Below are 26,228 nucleotides of genomic sequence, written 5' to 3'. Positions count from 1 at the left end.
CCCGGTTTACCTCAGATGTGACTTTAAGGTTTTGCTACTCACTCAAAATACTACATGGCCTAGCACCTTCCTATCTTATTGATTTAGTGGTACCTTATGTACCATCTCGAGCCTTATGCTCACAACATGCTGGCTTTCTGGCTTTCTAAGTGCGCAGGCTCCAGGGAAATCAGAGCTGCTTCTTCTGTTGAAATGCTGAAATCAAGACTTAAGACTAATTTTTACAGTCTTGCATTTGGATAACCACACCTGTCCTGTTAGTTTGCCTCTCTGCCTTGATCCTTAAGTACTGGAACATGACGTCTGGATATTAACACACACAGCCCCCGCCTCCACTTGTTGCCCTGAGAGGCTGCTGTGAGCTACCTGGATCAGGCCTGATGAGGACCACATCCCTGGAGGCGTCTAACTGTGACGCTCTGCACCAGCAAATTGAGTTTCATACTGTTTAAACTTGACATTACATTGTATACAATATCCTATGATTTGTCATGTAATACTAAAGGTAGATTACTCCTTCTTTGGCCCCTTCTCAAGGTTTCTTCCTTGTTTTCTGGTAGTTTTTCCAAATCAAAATCACGGAAACATAAATGCATGACGTATAACAAAAAACATTTTTTTAACCTGTGCTGTCAGCATGCTGGGCATACAACACAGAGTATTTGTATGCCATTTCATCTAGGACAGAATTAGTCTGCAAGTGGAGTTCAAGTTCTCAACCTGTGCTTACGTGCGGTTTTGCCGCAGCGGAAAAGGCAGCTGCTGTGCCGTATGTGGGCTACTCGCAGTGCATGCTGATGGTGGAACTGATCCTACAAACTGGTAAACCAGCACAAATGACACCACAAAGATTTTTGCGTTATCATGTACATCTGCTTGACATGCCAAACATAAAAATCCAACGCTGTTCCCCACTCAACCCAACCACATTACTCGCCCCCACTGACATCGCAGACAATGAAACACCACACGACTGCTTACGAACCATCGAAATTGCCTGCAGGCCTAGGGTTGACCTCCTTCAGGACCATATCCCTGACGTAGACCTCACCCTCTGTGTGGACGGATCAGCTTCAGGATGCAAAAATACAGGTCAATCAAATTTGGGTTTTGCCGTCGTTTCGATGGAAGATATGAGACCACTTAAAGTGCGAAAACTCCCTAATCATCTCTCCGCACAGGCCGCCAAACTATGACTTTGGTGTCAACCATTGCTCACCACACACTTGTGAAAGAACTTTTAGGTGCAATTCAGCTTCCCAGGGACATTTCTGTGATGAAATGTGCCGCACACACCAAAAACACAGATTCCGTCACACAGGGAAATGCTCTGGCTGATGCAGGCGCAAAAGAAGCCGCAGTCACGGGCCCGGTGCATTGGTTTGTAGTGACGGACCTGAACACTGAAAAAAACCCCACTGAAATGGCTACCATTACCGGGATCCAGACGCGTGCCACAAACGCAGAACGACAGAAATGGAAAGTTAAGGGTTCCACATTCTCCAACCAAATGTGATACGGGCCTAATGGTATCCCCTCTCTGCCTGCTAATGTGTATTTCCCATTCATCAAAACAGCGCAAGGCCTTGATCACGCTGGACGCACTGCGATGGTGAGAGAGATACATGAGGTTTGGTATGCTCCAGGACTCCAAACAGATGCTACACCCCCAGGGCACAGCCAAACTGCCTCTACTGACTCAACCCACTCTGTCAGAACCCTTTCAAACACTGATGCTCAATTTCATATAACTCACCCCATGCCAAGGGAAAAAGTACTGTCCAACCATCGTCTGTATGTTCGCTAAATAGGTTGAAGCTTTACCTACAAAAACAGTCCGCTCTTACCGTCGCAAAACTCCTCCTCTGTGAAATCATACCCTGTTGGGCATGCAAGGAAAATATCTAGTGATAATGGCCCTGTCTTCGTTGCTGATATCTTAACTAATCTCACTAAAGCTCTGGACATTAACATGCGACACCACTTTGCATATCACCCGGCTAGTGGTGGTGCCATAGGACATGAAAACAGTACCATTAAAAGCAAACTGGCTAAAATGTGTGAACACACCGGCCTCCCTTGGATTGACTGTCTCCCCCTTGTTTTGTTTTGCGTGCACACGCCCTCCCGTAATCGGTACAAAATCTCCCCATATGAACTGGTGTATGGACTTCCACCTTATATCGAAATGCACCGCAGCAAGGCAACTCTATCCTGTGTCGATGATGACATTGTGGATTACTGCAAAGCTCTGTCACTTGCCATGTCAACTCTGTCCTCCCAGGTGAAAGCTGCTCAACACCTGCCTGAGCACAAACCTCTCCATCAGTTCCAACCTGGGGACTGGGTCCTTGTAAAGAACCTATAACGGTCAACTTGGCACAATCCCCGCTTCCTGGGACCGTTCCAAATCCTGCTTGTCACCCACACTGCCCTCAAGAATGAAGGCCAAGTCTCCTGGGTTCACACCTCCCACTGTAAGAAAGTTTTACCCCCCCTCTAGCTACTCGTTTAGTAGACATGAGTGTATGCCGAACGCTGCTCACACTGCAACTGCGATGGAACCACGTCAACCACACCTGCGGCCATGGCACCCCTTCCGCCTTATAGGGTTTTGTGGCCTATGCGGCACTGTTTGTTTCCTACTCGCCCTTGCTATAATTGGTGTCATCCATATTCATCGTCCATGATTATTCCTAAAACACACATCCCCTTCCCTACTTTCATTCCTAATTCAATCCTAGCTGCTAATGTTGATTCCTCCCTAGCTAATAACGTCTCTTCCTCCTTCAACTACACGTCAGAAGAACCCTCTTAGGTCACATAGATCACGATTGGCTTCCCGATAAATTACACCATGTATACGCCACTTACCTATGGTGGCCTATGGCCACTCCGATCGTACTAACTGCTATGTCTGTACTCATATGCCGCTCTCTTCGCGATCACCTAGGGTTACCGCCATTCCCCTTACCGCAACCATCGAAATGTGTGTTCTGGAAGGTGTTACCGAAGGGGTTTACCACACTAACATTGGCACTCCACAGTCTGCTCCACCGCTGGACTTCTGCTCCATATTTGATTACGCCTGGCCCATCGGAGTCGAGCCAGCGATCCTGGCTGCTGCACGAATCCAACCAGGCTCCAGGTTTGATACTTGCTATGTTGCCAAGGGTTCCCTACAGGACATGGGCCGCATACATATCGACCTGTGCACACAGATACTTTACCGTCCTGAGAACATATCCACCTCACACAGTGTTTTCTGGTTATGTGGCTATAAAGCATACACCCATCTCCCAGTCAGCTGGAATGGCATTTGCGCCCTGGTTTGGCTGACTAATCACACCTTTATCGTCTTCATTTTCAACAACACTGCTGATGTCCCCGCCAATCGCACTAAACGTGCATTACAAAAATTCCGCCCTCATGACTCCATTTGGGGATCTGACGTCCCATTTAATCATAAATTATGGACTGGGGGGCAAAAGTTCCTATTCTCGCTCTTCCCTTGGGACGGAGTTGCTAAAACTATTCTCCGCATTAAAACTTTACATTATCAATTTACCGCTTTTATAAATGAATCTCTCCTCATTACCAACGCCATGATGCAAGAGCTTTGCACGCTCCGCCTATTGTCCCTACAAAACCGTATGGTGCTGGACCAGCTTACGGCAACACAAGGTGGAGTCTGTGTCCACTCTTAAGGAGGAAGTCAACAACGCTCAGAGTGGATTCTGGTGGTTCCTTATGAATTGGCGCCACTGGCTCACTCTTGGTGCCGCCGCTTTAGCTGCCATCCTCGCTTTATTATGCACTTGTTTGGTTTGGAAACCAAGACTGTCGCTATCCCCAAACCCGGAAAGGACCCATCATCACCAAAGAGCTACAGACTGATTTCCCTCCTCTGCATAACCTACAAGCTCTATGAGAGGCTATTACTTCAACGCCTAACACCACTTATAGTCTCCAAGCTCACTAAAGATCAAGCCGGTTTCCGTCCTGGCCGCTCCTGTGCTGGGCAGCTACTGAACCTCACCCAACACATTGAGGATGGTTTTGAGTGCAAACTCATCACCGGAGCAGTTTTCATAGACCTGCCTATGACACTGTCCAGCACCGCGCCATGATCAGGAAACTTTTGGACATGACTGGCGACCTCGATGTCTGCCAAGTCATAAAAAGTCTCCTCAACAACCGGCGCTTCTTCGTTCAACTAAACGACAAGAAGAGCAAATAGAAAGCCCAAAAAAATGGCCTTCCACAAGGCAGTGTACTGGCCCCTCTCCTCTTCAACATCTACACCAACGACCAACCACTCCCCCCACAATGCCGCCGCTTCATCTATGCTGATGACCTCTGCATCACCACCCAACAAGAGAGCTTCCATAAAATCGAACCCGTGCTGGAAAGTGCCCTCCAAGAGATGTCCACCTACTATAATAACAACCACTTGAAATCCAACCCATCAAAAACCCAGCTATGCAGTTTCCATCTGAAAAACCAAGACGCAGGAAAATAACTGAGCATCTCATGGGATGGCCACAAACTCTTGAACCATCCTCATCCTGTGTACCTTGGAGTCACACTTGACAGGACACTCTCTTTCAAAACCCACCTTCAGAACACCAAAGCCAAGGTAAACACCCGCAATAACATCCTGCGCAACTGGTCAACTCAAAGTGGGGCGCTGATCCACCAACCATCCATGCAACGGCCCTAGCCCTGTGCTTCTCCACAGCTGAGTATGCATGTTCAAGCTGGAGCCGCTCCCACCACACCAAACTGGTGGACACGGCCCTCAATGACACCTGCCGCATCATCACGGGCTGCATAAAGACAACACCAGTCCCGTGCCTCTATGCACTAGCCGGCATTGCCCCACCTCACATCAGACGGTCCATCGTCACCCAAGATGAGCGGAGAGCACAGGAGTCTGACATGAGGCACCCCCTGTACGGACACACAGCACCCCCATCCAGACTGAAATCCAGAGCCAGTTTCCTGCATACAGTCCCCCCTCTCCAGTCCACCAAAGAAACAGCACGGACCAACATCTGGAGTGTTGAATGGCACCAACTCAACACCCGAGCCCAAGAATGGATGGAGAGAGGAATAACACCAACTGAATGCCTCGCCAGCGGACACGACCTCCCACGGCCGACCTGGAAGACCCTCAACAGACTGCGGGTGGAGCAGGGGAGGTGCAAAGCACTGTTGAAGACATGGAACTACCACACAGAGGACTCGTGTGGCTGTGGAGCAGTACAGACAATGTCCCACCTGCTGGAATGTGACGATGCCCCCCAGTGCACCCCACAGGACCTGGCTGAACCGATCCCATCAGCTGTGTCCTGCGCCAGATATTGGCAGAATGACATCTAAGATTGCAAAGGACTCGAAGAAGACTTGTTTGGTTTGTATAATACCAATACTAGGCTGCATGACCACCCAAGTCGTTAAGAATTTTGTTGCCATCCCCCTTAATGAGTCCCTTTTGGATCCTTGGTCTCCCCCTAATGCAGGCCCTGATGATGATCCTGACACCCCTTTCGAGCTCTAGTGCTGAGGTTGCTGTGTAGTGTATCACTGCTCGTATTGTAGTATTGCAACTTGGACTACTGGATTGACTCTGTACATTTCACTGCTATTTGCTGATCTGCCAACAAGCTTGTGTTCCAGACACACCCCCTATTCAGGTAAGTCCTCTCTTATGTGGGCGTGCTCTTAGCCAGGTGCAACCCTAATCACACGAGCAGCTGTATTCTATCACCTATTTATGGTCCTGCCCTTGAAGCGTTAGCTTCAAGCGTTGGCCCATTTGTAGTCGCTCTCGTGTGAAGACGCTCTGTGTAAAGACGCACGTCTACCTCTGCACGTCAAATAGAAGTACATTACATTACTGACTAAATCTGTTTTATTGTTGTCGTTGTTGTTGTCCTTTGCTGTTGTTTTTCTTGTTATTATTGCTGGTTCAGTCTTATTTGGCACTTACTTTGTCCTAGCTGGTTTCAGGGTAGTACCGGCATGTCTGCTGCTAACTGCTCAGCCATCAGCAAGGGTGTGAGCCAAGCAACTCCCTCTAATCAGTAAACCCTTTGTCTAACTTTCTGGGCGTGTCCTCCTTCCGCTGGACAGGGAAAAATACCCTGCACTACAAACTAACTCTGAGTCGAGCTCTAGTGCTGAGGTTGCTGTGTAGTGTATCACTGCTCGTATTGTAGTATTGCAACTTGGACTACTGGATTGACTCTGTACATTTCACTGCTATTTGCTGATCTGCCAACAAGCTTGTGTTCCAGACACACCCCCTATTCAGGTAAGTCCTCTCTTATGTGGGCGTGCTCTTAGCCAGGTGCAACCCTAATCACACGAGCAGCTGTATTCTATCACCTATTTATGGTCCTGCCCTTGAAGCGTTAGCTTCAAGCGTTGGCCCATTTGTAGTCGCTCTCGTGTGAAGACGCACGTCTACCTCTGCACGTCAACCGAAGCAAGGACACCGAACAAGGCAAACCTGCCTTCTTTCTCTCACTCCATACAAAATGTGCTACTAACGCATCCCTACAACTTCAAGGTCACCCAGAAAGCGTCGTTATACCATACGCCGATGCAATCCGGGTAACCTCAGGTCCCTGCAGCAAACATCTTCTGCAAAGACCTCCTTCTCTGTTGGCTTGTGGAATTGTCGATCTGCAGTTAACAAGGCAGACTTCATTTCTGGTCATGCCAACCAACTCTCCTTAGAGCTCCTTGCTCTCACTGAGACATGGATTAAACCGGAAGATAGCGCAACCCCGGCTGCACTCTCCACTAACTACTCATTCTCCCACACATCCAGACCATCTGGCCGTGGTGGTGGGACTGGCCTGCTAATTTCCAACACATGGAAATTTAATCCACTGCTGCCTTTAAACAACTTTGCCTCCTTTGAATATCACGCCGTCTTGGTGACTGCTCCGGTGAAAGCCTATGTGGTCGTCATCTACCGTCCACCAGGACAACTAGGTGACTTCCTACATGAGCTTGACACCCTGCTGTCATCAATCCCTGAGCACGAGTGTCCCATGCTCGTCCTCGGAGACATGAACATCCACTTGGACAGTGCGAGCTCGGCTGACTTCCTGTCTTTGGTTCGCTCGTTCGACCTAAGACAGATCCCGACTCCACCGACTCACAAGGCTGGCAAAGAGCTTGATCTCATTCTTGCTCGGAGCTGTACCACCGACAACCGATGGGTCACTCCTCTTCATCTCTCTGACCACTTCTTCATCCACTTCAATGTCCAGCTACCAAAACAACCCCACACCTCCCCACCCATGGTTACTATCCGCAGCAATCTCCGCAACTTGTCTCCCACCCACTTCTCCTCTGTGCTCTCCTCTTCTCTTCCACCCCATGGCACTTTCTCCTCTCTGCAGGTTAATGATGCCACTGACTCCCTCTGCTCCACCTTGAGCTCATGTCTGGATAGCCTGTGTCCACTATCCACCAGACCTGCTCGTTCAACCCAGTCGCACCCTTGGCTGACTGACACCCTCCGGACAACCCGCACTGACCTCAGAGCAGCCGAGAGGAAATGGCACAAATCCAAAACAACTGAGGATCTTGCTAGCTACCAGACACTGCTGTCCTCCTTCTCTTCCAGCATCACTGCTGCCAAGAAGGCCTTCTTCAACGATAGGATCAACGGTGCCACAGACACACGTAAGTTATTCACCACCTTCAAGTCTCTGCTTTACCCTCCACCACCTCCCCCAGCTACTAACCTCACTGCTGACTGCCTTGCCTCCTTTTTTACTAACAAAGTGGCAGCCATCAGCAGCCAATTCACTCAACAATTTACTCACAACCTGTCTTCTCCAGCCCTAGGCTCATCGTTCCCTGGTTTCACCCCCCTCGCTGAAAGTGAGGTATCTAAACTACTAACATGTAGCCGTCCTACTACCTGTCCGCTAGATCCGATCCCATCCAACCTCCTTCAAGCCATATCACCGACTATCACCCCGGCAATCACACATGTGATTAATTCTTCCCTAACTTCCGGCACTTTCCCTTCCGCTTTCAAAGCGGCTCGGGTCGCACCACTGCTCAAAAAACCCTCACTCGATCCCAATCAAGTAGGAAACTATCGGCCGGTCTCTCTCCTCCCATTCCTTTCCAAAACCTTAGAGAGGGCGGTCTCTAGACAGGTTACAGAGTACCTGTCAAGAAACAACCTTCTTGATACACTTCAATCTGGCTTCAAAAGTGATCACTCCACTGAAACAGCCCTGTTGTCTGTGACAGAGGCCTTAAAAACTCCTAGAGCTGCTGCCAAATCCTCGGTCCTCATTCTGCTAGACTAATCAGCTGCTTTTGACACTGTCAATCATTGCATACTCCTGTCCATACTCTCAAGCATGGGCATAACGGGCAGTGCACTTTCCTGTTTCGAATCTTACCTTACTGGGCGCTCGTTCAGTGTGACATGGCGAGGCCAGCTGTCTGTGCCTCACAACCTCACCACAGGGGTGCCCCAAGGCTCGGTGCTAGGACCCCTCCTCTTTGCCATACACACCACCTCACTGGGCCCGATCATCCGCTCACATGGCTTTTCATATCACTGCTATGCGGATGATACTCAACTCTATCTGTCCTTCCCGCCCGACGACCCTACTGTCTCGACGCGGATCTCGGGTTGTCTCGCTGACATATCCACATGGATGAAGGATTATCATCTTCAACTAAATCTGGCGAAAACGGAACTGCTGGTCTTCCCGGCCAAACAAGGTATTTATCACAACATCGATATTAAAATCGACTCTCTATCTCTTGTTCCTACCAAGGCTGCAAGGAATCTTGGTGTCATTATTGACGACCAACTGACATTTTGGACCATGTTGCCGCCGTCTCCCGGTCCTGCCGCTTCGCACTACTCAACATCCGAAAAGTCAGGCCGTACCTGACCCAATATGCCACTCAACTGCTGGTACAAACCTTGGTGATGTCCCGTCTCGACTACTGCGACGCTCTCTTAACAGGCTTGCCGGCCTGTGCGGTGAAGCCACTTCAGATGATACAGAATGCGGCGGCGCGACTGGTGTTCAACCAGCCAAAGAGGGCACATGTCACTCCGCTGCTCATCGAGCTCCACTGGTTACCTGTAGCCGCCCGCATCAAGTTCAAGTCTCTTATGCTGGCCTACAGAGTGATTGTTGGGAATGCTCCCGCCTACTTAAATGCTCTTGTAAGAGCACATGTTGCCCCCCGGATGCTGCGCTCGTCAAATGAGCGTCGCCTGGCTCTGCCGGCCATACAGCCACGGCAATCCAGGCTATTCTCATTTGTAGTTCCACGTTGGTGGAACGAGCTGCCAAAAATGACCAGAGCGGGGACCTCCCTCTCTGTCTTTAAGAAGCACCTGAAGACCCAGCTCTTCAGTGAGTACCTCCTGTCCTAATCTACAATTACTTAGCACCACCTTGCAGTATTTATTGTTAAACCAATGTTGTTGTTACACTAATCTCTGTCGCAATGTAGCTGAATGTTATTCTCCCTTGTAAGTCGCTTTGGATAAAAGCGTCTGCTAAATGACTAAATGTAAATGTAAATGTTCTTACAGGACCCCCGAGTTTAAAACCACACATGATGCGCTACCTTGAATCTTTGTGAATTTGTAGTGCTGATGCTTTTCTTGTTTTGCTCGGAAATATATATATATCACGTATAATTTGCTATTTTATTACTTGCTTGTATTTTAGCGTCATCTGTTTAATTCTGATGTTCATCAGAATGTTGAAGTTGTGTGGTTTTGGAATGTTTTTCATTTTGTTATGCATTTCTACATTTTGTGGTTATTCGTTTAATTCTGCGTTTCTTTGAAACCTCATTTATTCACTACCTTATGTGGAGATGTTCAATCTCCAAGGGGGGGGGGGGGATGGAGAGTCTCAGAATGGTTGAACAAAGAACTCCTTTACAGAGCTTGTTAGGAGCTTCGAACATCTGGACTTGGCAAAAATAAAGATAAGGTCTCATCACTAGGGGCCCCCCTAGTTATGCACATATACCTGCACTTCAGAATATATGACCAGCTTGCTCCAATCCTCCTCTAGCCTGGCTACTCCCTACCTTGTTATATGGTCATTTTTTTCCTTCGCCCCTCCATCAAAAGGACTTCCTGGGTTTCCCACTGGGTTTTTCCAGAGGTCAAGGGCTCGGTTTTTTCTGATAACCATATACAACTGTTATTTGTTGATATACCGTTTATTTCTTGCATTTGTTCCTGCTTTATTCTTAGTATACATTTACATGTACCTACTGTTTTTGGTTCGGTTTGAGGTTTCATTCTGTCTTGCTTTTGTTTCGTTTTCTTAGTTTTGGATTAATGTTTTGAGGTTGGTTGTTGGTTTGTTTTCTGTTGTGATGTGCTTTACGTACATATTTTTCAGCATTCTATTTTGATGTTTTAAATTTCATGTTTTAGTATTTACATTTTCCATAATTTTTTATTATTATCCTTATGTTTATATGATTAAAAGGGTGCAATGTAACAATATATCTAAATCTATGTAATCACATAAACATATATGCACACACATAATGAAGTATGTAATGAACATCCCACTTCAGCCCAAAATCAACGAGGGGGCTCAAACCGTTGGGAGCTGAAATCTGAGTCAGTGACCCTTTCTCTTCCATCAGCCGGTTCAGCCTGCTGCTCCAGAGTATGTTTCTAATATGCTAGAAATAAAAAAAACATGTCTTCCCAGGCTGTTAGAGCCATAGAAAGTCTCCTTGCTACCACAGAATCTATGGCAGACAGACCCAAACTTGATGGTAAACTGTCTGAGTTCCTGGCAGCAAGGAAGGAGCTGCACCAACAGAAAGGAGGAGAAACTGGGAGACAGGGGTTAAAGTATCAGTTACACATATGTATTATATATATAAAATCCAATGTTTATTTCATGTTAATAAAATACACAGGAAGTCGCCGTTTTTAAAGGTGAAGCTGCCAAGCTGGCAGAAGGTCTACCAATCAGCCCGTGTGTCCCCAGACTGCAAAGAGCCTGACCTGTGAGTCCAAAGTGAAACACCTAAAGAACAGATTTAGCAGCTTACTTAGTGAGTTGTGTATTTTACCATTATATCACAAGCACACTGATATGTTTACAGCACTGTTGACAGGACTATGTATTTTCACCTTTTTTTGTCCCTGTCTTTTGCATCAATTTAGATGTTAGGGCAAGTCTGCATACTGATACTGTGGAGGACCCCATTCAAATCAGTGTTGAGGGGCCAGAGCTGATGGACTATGATGCCAAGAAAGATGTTAAGCCATGGTTTTCCCATGGAAAGAGGGTCAGAAGGTTCCGCTATCAGAGCTGGCCCACTGAGTTCAATTGCAGGATCAATGAATGCTGCTGTTAAGTTAAGTGAGTTTGAAAGGTATTTGTCTGTGGTTTTTAATGGTTGGTAATTGGGTGTGCAGCAGTAAAAACAGTAAAAACATGTACATATGTAAAAACATACACACTGTTCATATGATTTGCTTTTATTTATATAACATTTTTGCTATGTTTTCTTTTAAAATTATATAATAGAAGATGACGTAATTTGTCAGCCACTACTCGTAGCTGTTCAGATGAAACTATTTTGCAAATATCAAGTTTCGAGTCCAATATTTAAAGTGAAATGTTAACAGAAATAAATAAATGTCATTTTTATTATACATTTAATTATTTATTTTCATATTGAATTATTTATTTCTATATTTAATTATTTATTGTTACATTTAATAATGACACAAATTGTCCTCCCGCGCACTGTGAAATAATTAAAACTGTCCACTGCATCCATCAATGGCAGTGGGCGGGATCTAATATTTGATTAGTCTAATAATTTAAGTCGATTGCTATTGCCTGCTGTTGCTGTGTTTGGAAGTTGCAGATTCACATTTGAAGTGGATGCTTCTCATGCCATTGTGAGGGATATATTAAAATTAGCGGAGGAGATGGAAACTAATTTAGCAAATCCTGAGTCAATAGGTGATCAAGTCAAGCAATTCATATAAATAATTGGAGTCATATCTGCACTTACTGACAGCGAACTTAATACCACAAACAAAGTTGATACATTGGAGGAAGTGCTGCAGCAAGTTAGGCCTAAGGGATTTACTCAAGGGCCTTGACGGCCATCCATCGATATACCAGCTGGTGATCTGGAGCATTATGTTTTATACGGTTTGCAAGGTCATGAAATTGCAAGGTTGTTCGGAGTGTCGAAGAGGACCATTAGGACGCACATGCATGGCGTTAGGTAAGCCTTTTTCTGTTAAAAGTTCATCAAATTAGTTAGTAACAGCATGTTGTGTTATTCTCATACATCTGGTCAGAAATCAAATGAATCTAGCTGCGAGCCATGATTTCAAGGTTGTTTTCCTCTTTGAAGAAAGACGGACCTGTATTCATCTGTCTGTGATAAGGAGTTGTACCGGATTGTGACTGTTGTCCACAGACGTCATCCTAATACTGGCTACAAATTGATGCGTGGCCATTTAAAAGCGAGAGGAGTGCAAATTCAAGGTAGTTAATCACAGTCGTTGATGGAAGCAGGAGGTTAGTAGTTAAAATGTTAGTTGAGCAAGTCGTTCTAGCGTTCGCATTATCTTTCTTTCTGCGTAATTGCACAGAGCCTAACCTCCGCGTGTCTGCTGCCTCCAGTCTCAAGGGTGCAGGACTCTTTGTGCAGAGTTGAGTTGGAGGGGACGACCATGAGAAGTCTCCGTTTGCAGACTTTAAGAAGACGACAGTATTCTGTGCCTGGTTCAAATAGTTTGCACATCGACAGTAGCCACAAACTCATAAGCAAGACTGCAGTATCCATCATTTGAAAATTTGGTTTACTTGTGTGTGTATATACAGAATGAGTCCGATTGGAATGATGATTACAATAGAGCATACCAGGAAAGAGAAAGAAAATTAAGTGTGCCGCTGTGCAAACTGAACTACTCAACTTTATATGTTTTTAAACACAGACTCTCTTTTTGTAATCATTAAATATGCTGTCTTTAAGAGTATTAAGTGATGTAAATCTTAGAGAGAGAGTTTAGAGTTTATGAGTTTATGGTTTTGTGCAAGCAATGCTTATGTGGTGCTCTTGCTTTGTCACTGTTCCCTGATCATGATGTGGTAATTAATAGCATAATTAATTCATAGTCCTGTTCAAAATGAATCTCTGGTGTGTTTCTGATACAGGTGGAGGTTTGTGATCCATGGTGGGATGGATGGCTTCACTCAACAGGTGGTCTACCTCAAAGGCTCTACCAATAATCAAGCAGATACTGTCCTCAACAGCTTCCTCATGGGTGTTGGTCAGTATGGGTTACCCTCAAGGGTGCGATCAGACAAAGGTGGAGAAAATAAAGGTGTAGCTGAATTTGAACTGTGACTCAAACAAAATTTTAGTTGCCTATTTTACTGTATCTAAGGATTAATTTTAAATGTTTTCACCGACTTCAAACAGAATCAAAAACTTGAATGCACAAGTTTGTGAAGGAACAGATGAAATGGAAAACACAATGTCAGTCGACTAAGCTGCAATCCATGTTTTTTTTTTTCTTAACAGAATAGAGCGGATGTGGAGAGACATCTACGAGCACGTCGTGGACCGCTTCTATCAGGTCTTCTTTACTTTGGAAGAGGAGACTCACTCCACACAGAAAATGAAGTCCATCTGTTTGCCTTGCACTGGAGATTCCTTCCAGTGATAGAGGCACCTCAGCTCCTTCAGAGAGGCTTGGAACCACCATGGTCTGAGAAAAGACAGAACTGATCTCCACTGCAACTGTGGATAAAGCATGGAGGGCAAAACCCTCCACTGGTTCCCACAGAGGTATAGCCTATTCACAAATTAACCTGATGGTCTTTTATGCTGAAATTGTGAGTCTGTTTTGTACACTATTGGAACATTTCACAATGCTACTTGAAAGGTTATAAACCATTTTGGAATAGTCTTTTCTCCATCCAGATACTGTATATTTTAACATATCACCTTGATTAAAAAATAATAATAAAAAATCAGATACTTGAAATATATTTGGATTATCAGGGTTTCAAAGCAGGTTAATGATGTAGGAAAGGCTCCCACTGACATCTGGACGTGTAGCTCTCGTGGCAGGACTTCTCAACGAACCCAGAACTTCAAAAGTTTGGCCAGCTCTCGTGATGCTGCTAAAAAAGTGTAAACACAAAAACCAAACAGATTGAGACCAACATCATATTTCTCAGAAAACTGTATTCTATCCTAAATCCCAAATTCCTAACTTATAAAACGTCATGCTTTAGTTCTTGAGTGGAGACAGAAGTATACTAGCTCCAAAAAATGTATTACTTCAAATACTGCAGTGAAAATAACCAATGCTCATCACATTTGTTGTCATACACAGTAAGTGTCAAGGGAAACCGACATGTTTATTGTTCTACGTAGTTCCAACCATATAATAATTTCAGAGTACAATAGATTATATGTACTGTTTACGACAAACATAATTAATAGTAAAATAGTTTTTCCATTGTATTTCTTATATCTTTCTATTAGTTATTTAGTCATCAATGACACCATGTTTATGTATGTAAGGGGCTTGGGTGATGCTGTACTGAGGCACAACACGTAACTGTTCCGACTAACGTACAAATTGGACTTAAAGAATTAAAGAAATATATTAAACAATTTAAAAAATAAAGACAAAAACTGACCAAGGGCCGAGGGCCATGATTAAATCCCTCTATAACAATGCACATTTAAGGATTCCCTCTGCTGTAGCACATCCGAGTCAGCCTTAACAACCTTAGGGTTATAACTACTAAATTCTTATTTAACCTTTGCGACCTGAATTATGTGTGTTGTTCTTGCAATTTCTGAGACACCTATGTGAAACACTAACTCAGTGATGACTTAATCAACCATGCCATTTTCTACAATTTGCAACTCAAACATCTGAAGCTTGAATTAGCTACAGTATAACATCAACTTTAGCTAGTGTTAGCTATTGGCTGCTTACCTTGGACAGGATCTCTGGAGGAAGCATGCTGTGTTTGCTGAGTGATGACTTGAGTTAAAATAGTCACAATGGACGGTGATGACTTTCGTAGAGGTTCTTGTATTAAATTAGCTGCCTCCCATAGGATCTCGGGGCAGCTTTTCAACATGGCTAATCCTAATCCTGTACACTACCACGAGGGCTATCGACCTATAACTGCTTTAAAAAATTCAAACACAGGATGTGAGATCCCACCCACTGCCTTTGATGGATGCAGTCGACAGATGAAATTATTTCACAGTGCACAGAACAGCAACAATCCTGAAAAATTAAATACAGTAATAAATAATTAAATGTAACAATAAATCATTCAATATAAAAATAAATTATTATATATTGAAATAAGTAATTCAATATAGAAATAAATAATTATATATGGAAATAAATAATTAAATATGGACCCAAATAATTAAATGTGCTACATGTAACTATTTCCATGAACATTTCATTTTTAAATTAATTAATTTGCTTATTAATTCATATTGGCACAAATCGTCCTCCATATTCATCAGCTGTTACGATCAAGGCTATGAGGGAGTGAAATGCATAACACAGAGACGGTAGGCAGACAGGGGTAAACGAAGGAGGTTGTTTTTGGAGACACAGTGGAGACGACAGGAGGGGTCTGGTCGGGTTGGAACGGGTCCGAACCGGCGGGACGGTCGGACCAGGTGGATCAAGACAAGGCAGGAGGGCTGACGGCAATTTGGGCAGGGCAAAGAAGTGGGCCGCCTTCGAAAAACGGATGGTGGTGTTGCCGCTGGAAGGTGGGAGGCCAGTGACAAAGTCCAGGGCGATGTGGGACCAGGGGCGACCAGGGATGGGTAGGGGACAGAGGAGACCGGAGCATGGTCAGGTGGAGGTCTTATTTTGGGCGCAGGTGGGGCAGGCGGAAACAGAGGACCAAGTGTCTGGAACCAGGGTCGGCCACCAGAAGCACTGTCGGATGACGAAAAGGGTGCGGTGACCCCAGGGTGACAGGCGAGGCAGGATACATGAACCCACTGCAAGACCTGGGAACATGCTGAGTCGGGTACAAACAGACGGTTGGGGTACCTGGGTCGGGCTGGTGCTCCTGTGCTCGGGTCACGAGCGACTCGAACTCCCAAGTGAGCGTAGTGGCAAAACAGGTTGGGAGAAGGATGGGGTCCGCGTCCATACTGTTCTCTTTTTCTGTGAACACGCGGGACAGGGCATCGGGTTTGGTGTTCCTGGCACCTGGGCGGTTAGACAAAGAAAATTTGAAATGGCCTTAGAATAAGCCCCACCTGGCCTGCCGGAGTTGAGCCGCTTCACGACTGGATGTAGGCCAGGTTCTTGTTGTCCGTCCAGATGATGAAGGGGTGGGTCGCTCCCTCGAGTCAGTGGCGCCACTCTTCCAGTGCCAATTTAACCGCCAGGAGCTCCCGGTTGCCCACTTCATAGTTTCTTTCGGGTGGGGTGAGCCCACGGGAGAGAAAAGCACAGGGGTGGAGCTTACCGTATGTTGGGGAGCGCTGTTGAACAGCACAGCTCCTACCCCGTGTCTGAAGCGTCCACCTCCACCACCAATTGGAGGTTGGCGTTGAGCTGAGCCAGAACTGGGGCAGACGTGAAGCGGCTCTTAAGCTCTTTAAATGCGGTTTCGGCAGTGGGAGTCCACTTGAATGGTACAGCGGTGGAGGTGAGGGCAGAGAGGGGAGCAGTGATGTGGCTGAAGTTCCGGATGAATCCCTGGTAAAAATTTGCAAAGCCGAGGAAGCATTGGAGATGTTTCCTGCTGTTGGGGGTTGGCCACTCTGCCACTCCAGCCTCTTTCTCAGGGTCCATCTCCATCCTCCCTTGGCCAATAATGAAACCTAGAAAGGACACAGATGGAAAATGGAAGACGCACTTCTCCGCCTTCATGAACAATCTGGTTTCTAGGAGGCGCTGCAGAACCAGGCGTACCTGCCTCTCATGTTCAGTGGAGGACTGTGAAAAAATCTGAATGTCATCCAGGTAAACGAAGACAAACAGGTTAAGCATGTCCCGGAGGACATCATTGATTAACGCCTGGAAAACCGCCGGGGCATTGGACAGGCTGAAGGGCATGACCAGGTACTCGAAAAAGTGGCATGTTTAAGGCGGTCTTCCACTCATCCCTGTCGTGAATGCGGACCAGGCAGTAGGCATTGCGGAGGTCGAGCTTAGAGAAATGGGTAGCCCTCCGGAGGGGGACGAATACAGAGTCTATCAGGGGCAAGGGATACTTATTTTTTACGGTGATGTCGTTGAGGCCCCTGAAGTCGATGCAGGGTCTTGTCTTTCTTGGCCACGAAGAAAAACAGAATTGCCCCGACCGACCACAGTACAGACAAGAGCTGGTCTGCATGCGGCAGGCTCGTTCCTCAGGAGAGATCGGCCAAGCTGCATGGGCTCGGGATCCGAGTGACCCGGGAGACTGGCGTTCGGGCGCGGGCTAGAATCCAGCCCCCTTCTTGCGCCGGCGCTCCCGGAGCCGGCTGTCCAGTCAGATCGCGAGGTCCACCATTTGGTGCAGGTCGGCGGGCTCGTCCCGCTGTGCCAACTCGTCCCGCAAGTCGTCGTTCAGGACATGCTGAAAAAATGTCCTGAAGGGCTCCGTCGTTTCAGCCGCTCTACGCAGCTATAGTCCGGAACCCATCCCAACCCGCCGAGGACGGTCCGACCCGACCGTACTGTTGCACCAGGTGGAGCAGGACAGGGCAGGACCGGTGAGGAACGGAAAGGTGGGATCCAGGTTCCGGGTGGAGGGACAGAGAACCGGGCTGGATGAAGCAGGACGGAAAGACTTGAACGAGGAGAGGAGACAGGCAGGTTAGGACAAGGACGAGATACTTGGACATACAGACTTGGATCTACAGACTAGGAAGGAGCCAGGAGCGATAAGAATTCGGGTAAGTTAGCTGACGATCTGGCGATGAGTGACTGGGGAGCTGGAGAATAAATACAGCGGTTGATGATAATTGGTCTCAGGTGTGTGTGTGGCGTTTGCCAGAGGGAGGAGCAGCAGATGAGGAAAGAGTGGCCTCTAGTGGCGCTGGGAGGCTGTGGGCTTGACATCAGCATGTTTGGTCATTGATTAATACCATGCTGTACCAAAAAAATGGGGGTGCGATCAAATCACGTGCTGGTGTGACCAACTGAAAAGTTGGTCACACCAGCACACCAGTCACACCAGTCACACACCAGTCACACCAGCACACAACTTAGGTCCTGAGCCCTGGCTGTGCAGCCTAAAAAGGCAATCACTTATCTCTTTAGTCTGTGGCCTTGGCATATCCAAAATGGCGTGGCTAGGGTGCACCCTGAGAAAAAGGGAAAATAAATAAATGTCATGACCCAAATACTGGACATTCTTTCAGGCACAAGTTTAGTTTTAGAAACTTTGTGATCATTTAGAGCTAAGTATTTAAGGAGGTAAGGTGTCTTGGAATGTGTGGCGTCACAAGACAAGCCCCATCGTATAAGATAATTACTAAGAGACGGTGCCAGGGGTCCCGAGAGAGAGAGCACATCACCAGGGGTCCTGGTGATAAGGGAAGTGAAATGTGACCTGTGACCTATGTAGGGGAACCAAATGGTAAATGTTGTCTTTGGGCATGCATAAAAGGCTCGCCAGAGTCTCATTCGAGAGAGAATCCACCCGGCTCGGTTCTCTCCCGGAAGTCCTAGGAAAGTCTGGTCTGATGCTGTTCTTTTGTAATAAATCTATTATTTTACTCAAGTCAGCATGTCATCAGCGCGTCCCTCGAAACACTGAAATGTGCGACTCAGTGAGTTATTCAAGATCCAGCAAGGCGTGGTAAAAATAGAAGCCGTGCAATGGTAATTACCCACAGAAATACCACAACGTTCTTCGTATTTAATTGAAATGAAACTTACTGAAAATGTAATCCAAGTAAAAACATTTTACATGTTTTATATAGGACAATAGCTTTTTGTATGTTACATAGTTTTAAAACACATATTGCCTCTGGGTTTTAATGAGTCTCTCAGAGTTTATATGATGAGACTGTTCTTTCTAAAAAATGTCAATTGTAGTATTGGAAAAACCAGACCACATTCCATCCTCACTTAACCTTGTGTGGAGATAAGGATAACCCCAAGGGGGCTTGAAAGAGCCTTGTGTGTTTGTTTAATGGCATAGTAGGATTGTGTCTGTGACCAGAGTTTGACTGTTCAATCACAGTTTGAGGGTAACTCCCAGGGGCCTGATGGGGGCGCGGAGCTGTCCGGCATGGCGGAGGCTCAGGGCAAACCACTCTGCGCCCGTGGCTGATCGCTGTGGGTTGGCTGCCACCAGGTGCGGGAGGTGGGCGTGCTAGGGCACGGTCGGGTCCGGGTGGAGGGGATCCGTATGGTTCCTCCCCGGCCTGCTCCGTCCCTGCATCAATCTAGTCACAATTCCCCTATCTCTCCCAGTGCCAAAACGTATACTCAGGACATACACCACACCATCACGCCGGGTGGGGTCTGGTCGGCTGCGGTGGGGCAGGGCTCACCCTTACGTGGGGCGTGGGTGGGCATGTAAGTCCCGCCGGCTCGCCTGTGGGGTGGGCCGTTTGGGCGTTGGTCTGTTGGTGTGAGGCCGGGATCCAGGCCTGCGGTCCGTGCCTGGCGCCCACGGCCCGGGTTCCGTGCCCGCACCCGGGGGTTGGTTGTGTGTGTGCACCCCTGGGGTGCGGGGTCTCCTCGTGCTCCCTGGGACTGGGTAATGCTCCTTGGGGATGGGCGTGGGGGTTGCTCCACAGCCCTCTGGCTTCTCTGGGGGCCGGGGGGTGTTCTGTGGCCACAGGGCAGGGTGCTCGGGCTTTCCTGCAGCTGAAGGGTGTCTACAAGGCTGCAGAGTTCTGGGGGCTTCGGGGCCCTTTCTGCTGCTTGGAGGCGCCACAACATAATACCAACCTTCTACAGCAGTACCAATGGGGATAAGTCATGTACACTCACCTATGGACATCTTACACACACACACACACACACACACACACACACACACACACACACACACACACACACACACACACACACACACACACACACACACACACACACACACCCCAGACCTGAACCGATACCCGGACTGGAATCCGCTCATCCAAAGAAGACCACATATGGAGCCTACACCGAGTACACCCGGCCCGGGTCCCAGGTCCAGACGGAACATCCAACCAGCTCCGACACGGTGGGCCACTTTGAAACAGCTGGAAACAGCAAGGTCTTCCCATTCCATGGTTGGCAAAGACAAAGTGTCATCTGCTTTTAATAAGAGTTTGTATATTCTGGAAGAGAGATTTTTTCAAGTTGCCTATATGCCTGATATTCTGAGGTGGTTGGAGGATGCTGGTAATTAATTCGATTTTTACTTTCAGAGACTGTTGCAGTAGAAAGAATTGCAGGAAACTGTGACTGATTATAAATTGAAGATGGTTAGCCAAATAGTAGTATGGGTAGTATTTGTAAGTTTAGGGCTGCTAGGCCCCCACAGTCTTTGTTTTTCTGTAGTGTTGCTAATTAAATTCTCAGTTTCTTGTGTTTTCAATAGAATTTATAGATAAAAGAGTGTAGAGTATTAATCCAATGTATAAACCAATAAAATATATTGTTTATTTTTGGTGGTCTGTTCATTTACACTGCTGCTATCCTGCCAATTAGTGAGATGGGTAGATTTTCCATCGAGTGAGGCTTTCTTTGATTGATTTAAGCAATGGAGTAAAATTAAGGGTAAACAAATCTGACAGACTGGTGGAGATATCAATAGCAATGTATCTCATGTTTCCTGTTGTGATGGCTTAGGGAAGTATCAGGGTTATAGCATTCCAGTCTTCCGCACTGAGTGGTAAGACCGTAGTTTAACTCAAATTTATTGAATAATCTGAGGATTGGGAATTCTGGTAAAGATGATATTGGGTTCCGAATAGTGATGTGATGGCTGAATAGTGAAGGGGAGACTGCACATCCTTGTTTTGTGCGACATTGTAAAGTAAAACACTAAGTGTAACCATTGGTGACAAGACAAGCAGATGGTGAGTTATATAGAATTTTGATTAATTGAATGTGTGACTCTCCAAAGCCAAATTTGTTGGGGGTGGCGAAAATATATGTCCAATTAACTCTGTTAAATGCTTTTTGGGCATCTAAAGAAGCAATAACAGTATTTAAGTTGTTCCTTTGAGATATGCTGATCAGACTGAATAAACAGCGCATATTGCTGGATGAGTGTCTGCCCTTGATAAAGACCGTTTGGTCTGGGTGAATTATAAATGAAATTGCTTTTTCAATTCTGTTGGTGAGGGTTTTACTTATGATCTTTTAATCATAATTATTTAAGCTTATGGGTCTAAAACTGGAGGTGAGGGTCGGATCCTAATGGGGTTTGAGCAAAACCGAAATGAGAGCAGTATTCATGTATTGAAGCATGGTGGAGGTTAACTTAATCTCTGTAAACATTCTGATAAATAGTGGGGATATGGGTGGCCAGAAGAGCTCTAGAAAGAATTCCACTGGGTCGCCATTTGATCCAGATTGTGGTTGTGAATTTATTGTTGGGCATACACAAGAGAGCTTTCCTGAGTTCTTCTACAGTAAGAGGTTGATATAATGTGGAAGTCTGCTTTGTGGATAGTTTTGGGGGGTTGATGTCATTGAGGAATGAGTTAATGTTTGATATATTTGATTCATTATCTGAGTGACATAGCATATTATAAAAGTCTCTGTGCACTTCTACACCACCACTATTGAGTCCATCCTCACCTCCTCAGTCACTGCCTAGTTCACTGCTGCTATTGTGAGGGACAAGAGCAGATTGCGGCACATTATTCGGTATGCAGATAAGGTTGGGGCTGCAACCTCCCATCAATCCAGGAACTTCATGCACCCAGGACCATTAGGTGGGTGGGGAGATGTCACAACATACAAATGTGTGCATCTGCCACCCAGTGCACAGAAGTGTTACAACCAACAATGAATAAATTACTTGAACATAGTCAGCCCTAAACAGAGGTGGTTTCTTGACTGTCAGAAGCAAGACCGGAACAAAACAACAGTTTTACCCTCTTTTGTTGCTATTACCACATATGGCAGGTATTGAGATGCAGTGAATGCACCACTACCTTACTTTTGACCCTAAGTGCGAACTATAGTTTCCCATGCAGACTAGATTCTGATTTCAACAACTTATCAGAAACATTCAAAAACTACAAATAAAATAATTGTATATAGTGAAAAAATAAAATGGTCTATCCCTCTCTTCGATACTATCCTACTTGCAATGCTTTCCTTCGCTTAATCCTTTTAAACCTGCCCTACATGCATGAGGAGACAAGCTTAACACACACTCTAGAGTACATAAAAATAATTGAATATACATTGGCCCAAAAAATGCTCGATTTGTTCGTTACAGTGGGGCAAAAAAGTATTTAGTCAGCCACCAATTGTGCAAGTTCTCCCAATTAAAAAGATATGAGAGGCCTGTAATTTTCATCATAGGTACACTTCGACTATGAGGGACAGAATGGGGGGGAAAGAATCCAGGAAATCACATTGTAGGATTTTTCATTAATTAATTGGTAAATTCCTTGGTAAAAAAGGTATTTGGTCACCTTCAAACAAGCAAGATTTCTGGCTTTCACAGACCTGTAACTTTTTATTTAAGAGGCTCTTCTGTCCTCCACTCGTTACCTGTATTAATGGCACCTGTTTGAACTCGTTATCAGTATAAAAGACACCTGTCCACAACCTCAAACAGTCACACTCCAAACTCCACTATGGCCAAGACCAAAGAGCTGTCAAAGGACACCAGAAACAAAATTGTAAACCTGCACCAGAATGGGAAAACTCAATCTGCAATAGGTAAGCAGCTTGTTGTGAAGAAATCAACTGTGGGAGCAATTATTAGAAAATGGAAGACATACAAGACCACTGACAATCTCCCTCGATCTGGGGCTCCACGCAAGATCTCACCCCGTGGGGTCAAAATGATCACAAGAACGGTGAACAAACATCCCAGAACCACACGGGGGGACCTAGTGAATGACCTGCAGAGAGCTGGGACCAAAGTAACAAAGGCTACCACCAGTAACACACTACGCCGCCAGGGACTCAAATCCTGCAGTGCCAGACGTGTCCCCCTACTTAAGCCAGTACATGTCCAGGCCCGTCTAAAGTTTGCTAGAGAGCATTTGGATGATCCAGAAGAGGATTGGGAGAATGTCATATGGTCAGATGAAACCAAAATATAACTTTTTGGTAAAAACTCAACTTGTCGTGTTTGGAGGAGAAAGAAAGCTGAGTTGCATCCAAAGAACACCATACCTACTGTGAAGCATGGGGGTGGAAACATCATGCTTTGGGGCTGTTTTTCTGCAAAGGGACCAGGACGACTGATCCGTGTAAAGGAAAGAATGAATGGGGCCATGTATCATGAGATTCTGAGTGAAAACCTCCTTCCATCAGCAAGGACTGATGCTCAAAAAACCGTCACTCGATCCCAATCAAGTAGAAAACTATCAGCCGGTCTCTCTCCTCCCATTCCTTTCCAAAACCTTAGAGAGGGCGGTCTCTAGACAGGTTACAGAGTACCTGTCAAGAAACAACCTTCTTGATACACTTCAATCTGGCTTCAAAAGTGGTCACTCCACCGAAACAGCCCTGTTGTCTGTGACAGAGGCCTTAAAAACTGCTAGAGCTGCTGCCAAATCCTCAGTTCTCATTCTGCTAGACTTATCAGCTGCTTTTGACACTGTCAATCATAGCATACTCCTGTCCATACTCTCAAGTATGGGCATAACGGGCAGTGCACTTTCCCGGTTCGAATCTTACCTTACTGGGCGCTCGTTCAGTGTGACATGGCGAGGCCAGCTGTCTGTGCCTCACAACCTCACCACAGGGGTGCCCCAAGGCTCGGTGCTAGGACACCTCCTCTTTGCCATATACACCACCTCACTGGGCCCGATCATCCGCTCACATGGCTTTTCATATCACTGCTATGCGGATGATACTCAACTCTATCTGTCCTTCCCGCCCGACGACCCTACTGTCTCGACGCGGATCTCGGGTTGTCTCGCTGACATATCCACATGGATGAAGGATTATCATCTTCAACTAAATCTGGCGAAAACGGAACTGCTGGTCTTCCCGGCCAAACAAGGTATTTATCACAACATTGATATTAAAATCGACTCTCTATCTCTTGTTCCTACCAAGGCTGCAAGGAATCTTGGTGTCATTATTGATGACCAACTGACATTCTCGGACCATGTTGCCGCCGTCTCCCGGTCCTGCCGCTTCGCACTACTCAACATCCGAAAAGTCAGGCCGTACCTGACCCAATATGCCACTCAACTGCTGGTACAAACCTTGGTGATGTCCCGTCTCGACTACTGCAACACCCTCTTAACAGGCTTGCCGGCCTGTGCGGTGAAGCCACTACAGATGATACAGAATGCGGCGGCGCGACTGGTGTTCAACCAGCCAAAGAGGGCACATGTCACTCCACTGCTCATCGAGCTCCACTGGTTACCTGTAGCCGCCCGCATCAAGTTCAAGTCTCTTATGCTGGCCTACAGAGTGATGGCTGGGAATGCTCCCGCCTACTTAAATGCTCTTGTAAGAGCACATGTTGCCCCCCGGATGCTGCGCTCGTCAAATGAACGTCGCCTGGCTCTGCCGGCCATACAGCCACGGCAATCCAGGCTATTCTCATTTGTAGTTCCACGTTGGTGGAACGAGCTGCCAAAAATGACCAGAGCGGGGACCTCTCTCTCTGTCTTTAAGAAGCACTTGAAGACCCAGCTCTTCAGTGAGTACCTCCTGTCCTAACCTACAATTACTTAGCACCACCTTGCAGTATTTATTGTTACACTAATGTTGTTGTTACACTAATCTCTGTCACAATGTAGCTTGAATGTTATTCTCCCTTGTAAGTCGCTTTGGATTAAAGCGTCTGCTAAATGACTAAATGTAAATGTAAATGTAAAGGGCATTGAAGATGAAACATGGCTGGGTCTTTCAGCATGACAATGATCTCAAACACACTGCCCGGGCAACGAAGGAGTGGCTTCGTAAGAAGCATTTCAAGGTCCTGGAGTGGCCTAGCCAGTCTCCAGATCTCAACCCCATAGAAAATCTTTGGAGGGAGTTGAAAGTCTGTGTTGCCCAGCGACAGCCCCAAAACATCACTGCTCTAGAGGAGATCTGCATGTAGGAATGGACCAAAATACCAGCAACAGTGTGTGAAAACCTTGTGAAGACTTACAGAAAACGTTTGACCTCTGTCATTGCAAACAAAGGGTATATAACAAAGTATTGAGATTAACTTTTGTTATTGACCAAATACTAATTATATAATAATTTGCAAATAAATTCTTTAAAAATCAGATTTTTTTTTTTTTTTTCACATTCAGATTTTCTGGATTTTTTTTTCTCATTTTGTCTTTCATAGTTGCGGTATACCTATGATGCAAATAACAGGCCTCTCTCATCTTTTTAAGTGGGAGAACTTGCACAATTGGTGGCTGACTAAATACCTTTTTGCCCCACTGTATATGTATGGAAATGCAACTGTCGCATATGCATCACATAGATGAACACCTTTGCTGATGCATCGCATCATTTGTTGTAGTCAATGTAGTTTTTCTTATGGACTTCCTGGTGCTGATTCCAGCTCCACTGCACAAACTGTATGGTAACTGTGCACAAGCGGGAATTTCGGTGTGACTCGGTACGGTAGCACTTCAGCACAAAAACAAATGTTTTTTTTCTAATTTTCACCGGCAAATTTACAATTACACGGTAAAGGGGCAGATTTCATGGTCCGTGACCTATTTTAACCGCTGGAATTTGGTAGGGCCCTTACTACTGGTATTATGGACTGCTGTTGTAACCTACATCTGTTATCTGACTGCACTGTTTTTGCTGCTGTAATGCCTGAATTTCCCTCCAGGGATAAGTGTTATCTTATCTTAATACATGGCACAAAAGTGAGGAACCCCATGCAGAGCAGCCTACTTTAGATCGTCATGTGCTGCCACGCATGTCCTGCAAACCACACCCCAAATGCAGAAGATGAACCTGCACCCCCAAAAAACAGACACAACCCACCCCCATGCGTAGGCATAAGATGTACCCATAAGAGTAGAACCCTCGT

At 46.1% G+C, this 26,228-nt stretch overlaps 2 protein-coding genes across 2 annotated transcripts in view; both read right to left on the bottom strand.

Annotated features, from left to right (window-relative positions):
* LOC307238962 (synaptotagmin-14-like) overlaps nt 1-16,604 on the bottom strand; it is a 44,710-nt gene extending 28,106 nt beyond the window's left edge. The window contains exons 1-2 of the mRNA XM_080012127.1: nt 15,044-16,604; nt 14,135-14,213 (exon numbers count right to left, since the gene is read on the bottom strand). The gene's annotated coding sequence lies outside the window, so the exon portion shown is untranslated. The remainder of the gene's footprint in view (nt 1-14,134; nt 14,214-15,043) is intronic.
* LOC307238963 (synaptotagmin-14-like) overlaps nt 10,919-26,228 on the bottom strand; it is a 34,693-nt gene continuing 19,383 nt past the window's right edge. Inside the window, exon 4 of the mRNA XM_080012128.1 lies at nt 10,919-11,078. Within this exon, the coding sequence (XP_079868254.1) occupies nt 11,014-11,078 (65 nt within the window). The 3' untranslated portion in view covers nt 10,919-11,013. The remainder of the gene's footprint in view (nt 11,079-26,228) is intronic.

The sequence above is a fragment of the Zeus faber genome (assembly GCF_960531495.2).
Source record: "Zeus faber genome assembly, chromosome: 13".
Classification (NCBI taxonomy): Eukaryota; Metazoa; Chordata; class Actinopteri; order Zeiformes; family Zeidae; genus Zeus; species Zeus faber.
Note: the sequence above shows the minus strand (reverse complement) of the source record. Positions and strands in the feature narration are given on the sequence as shown.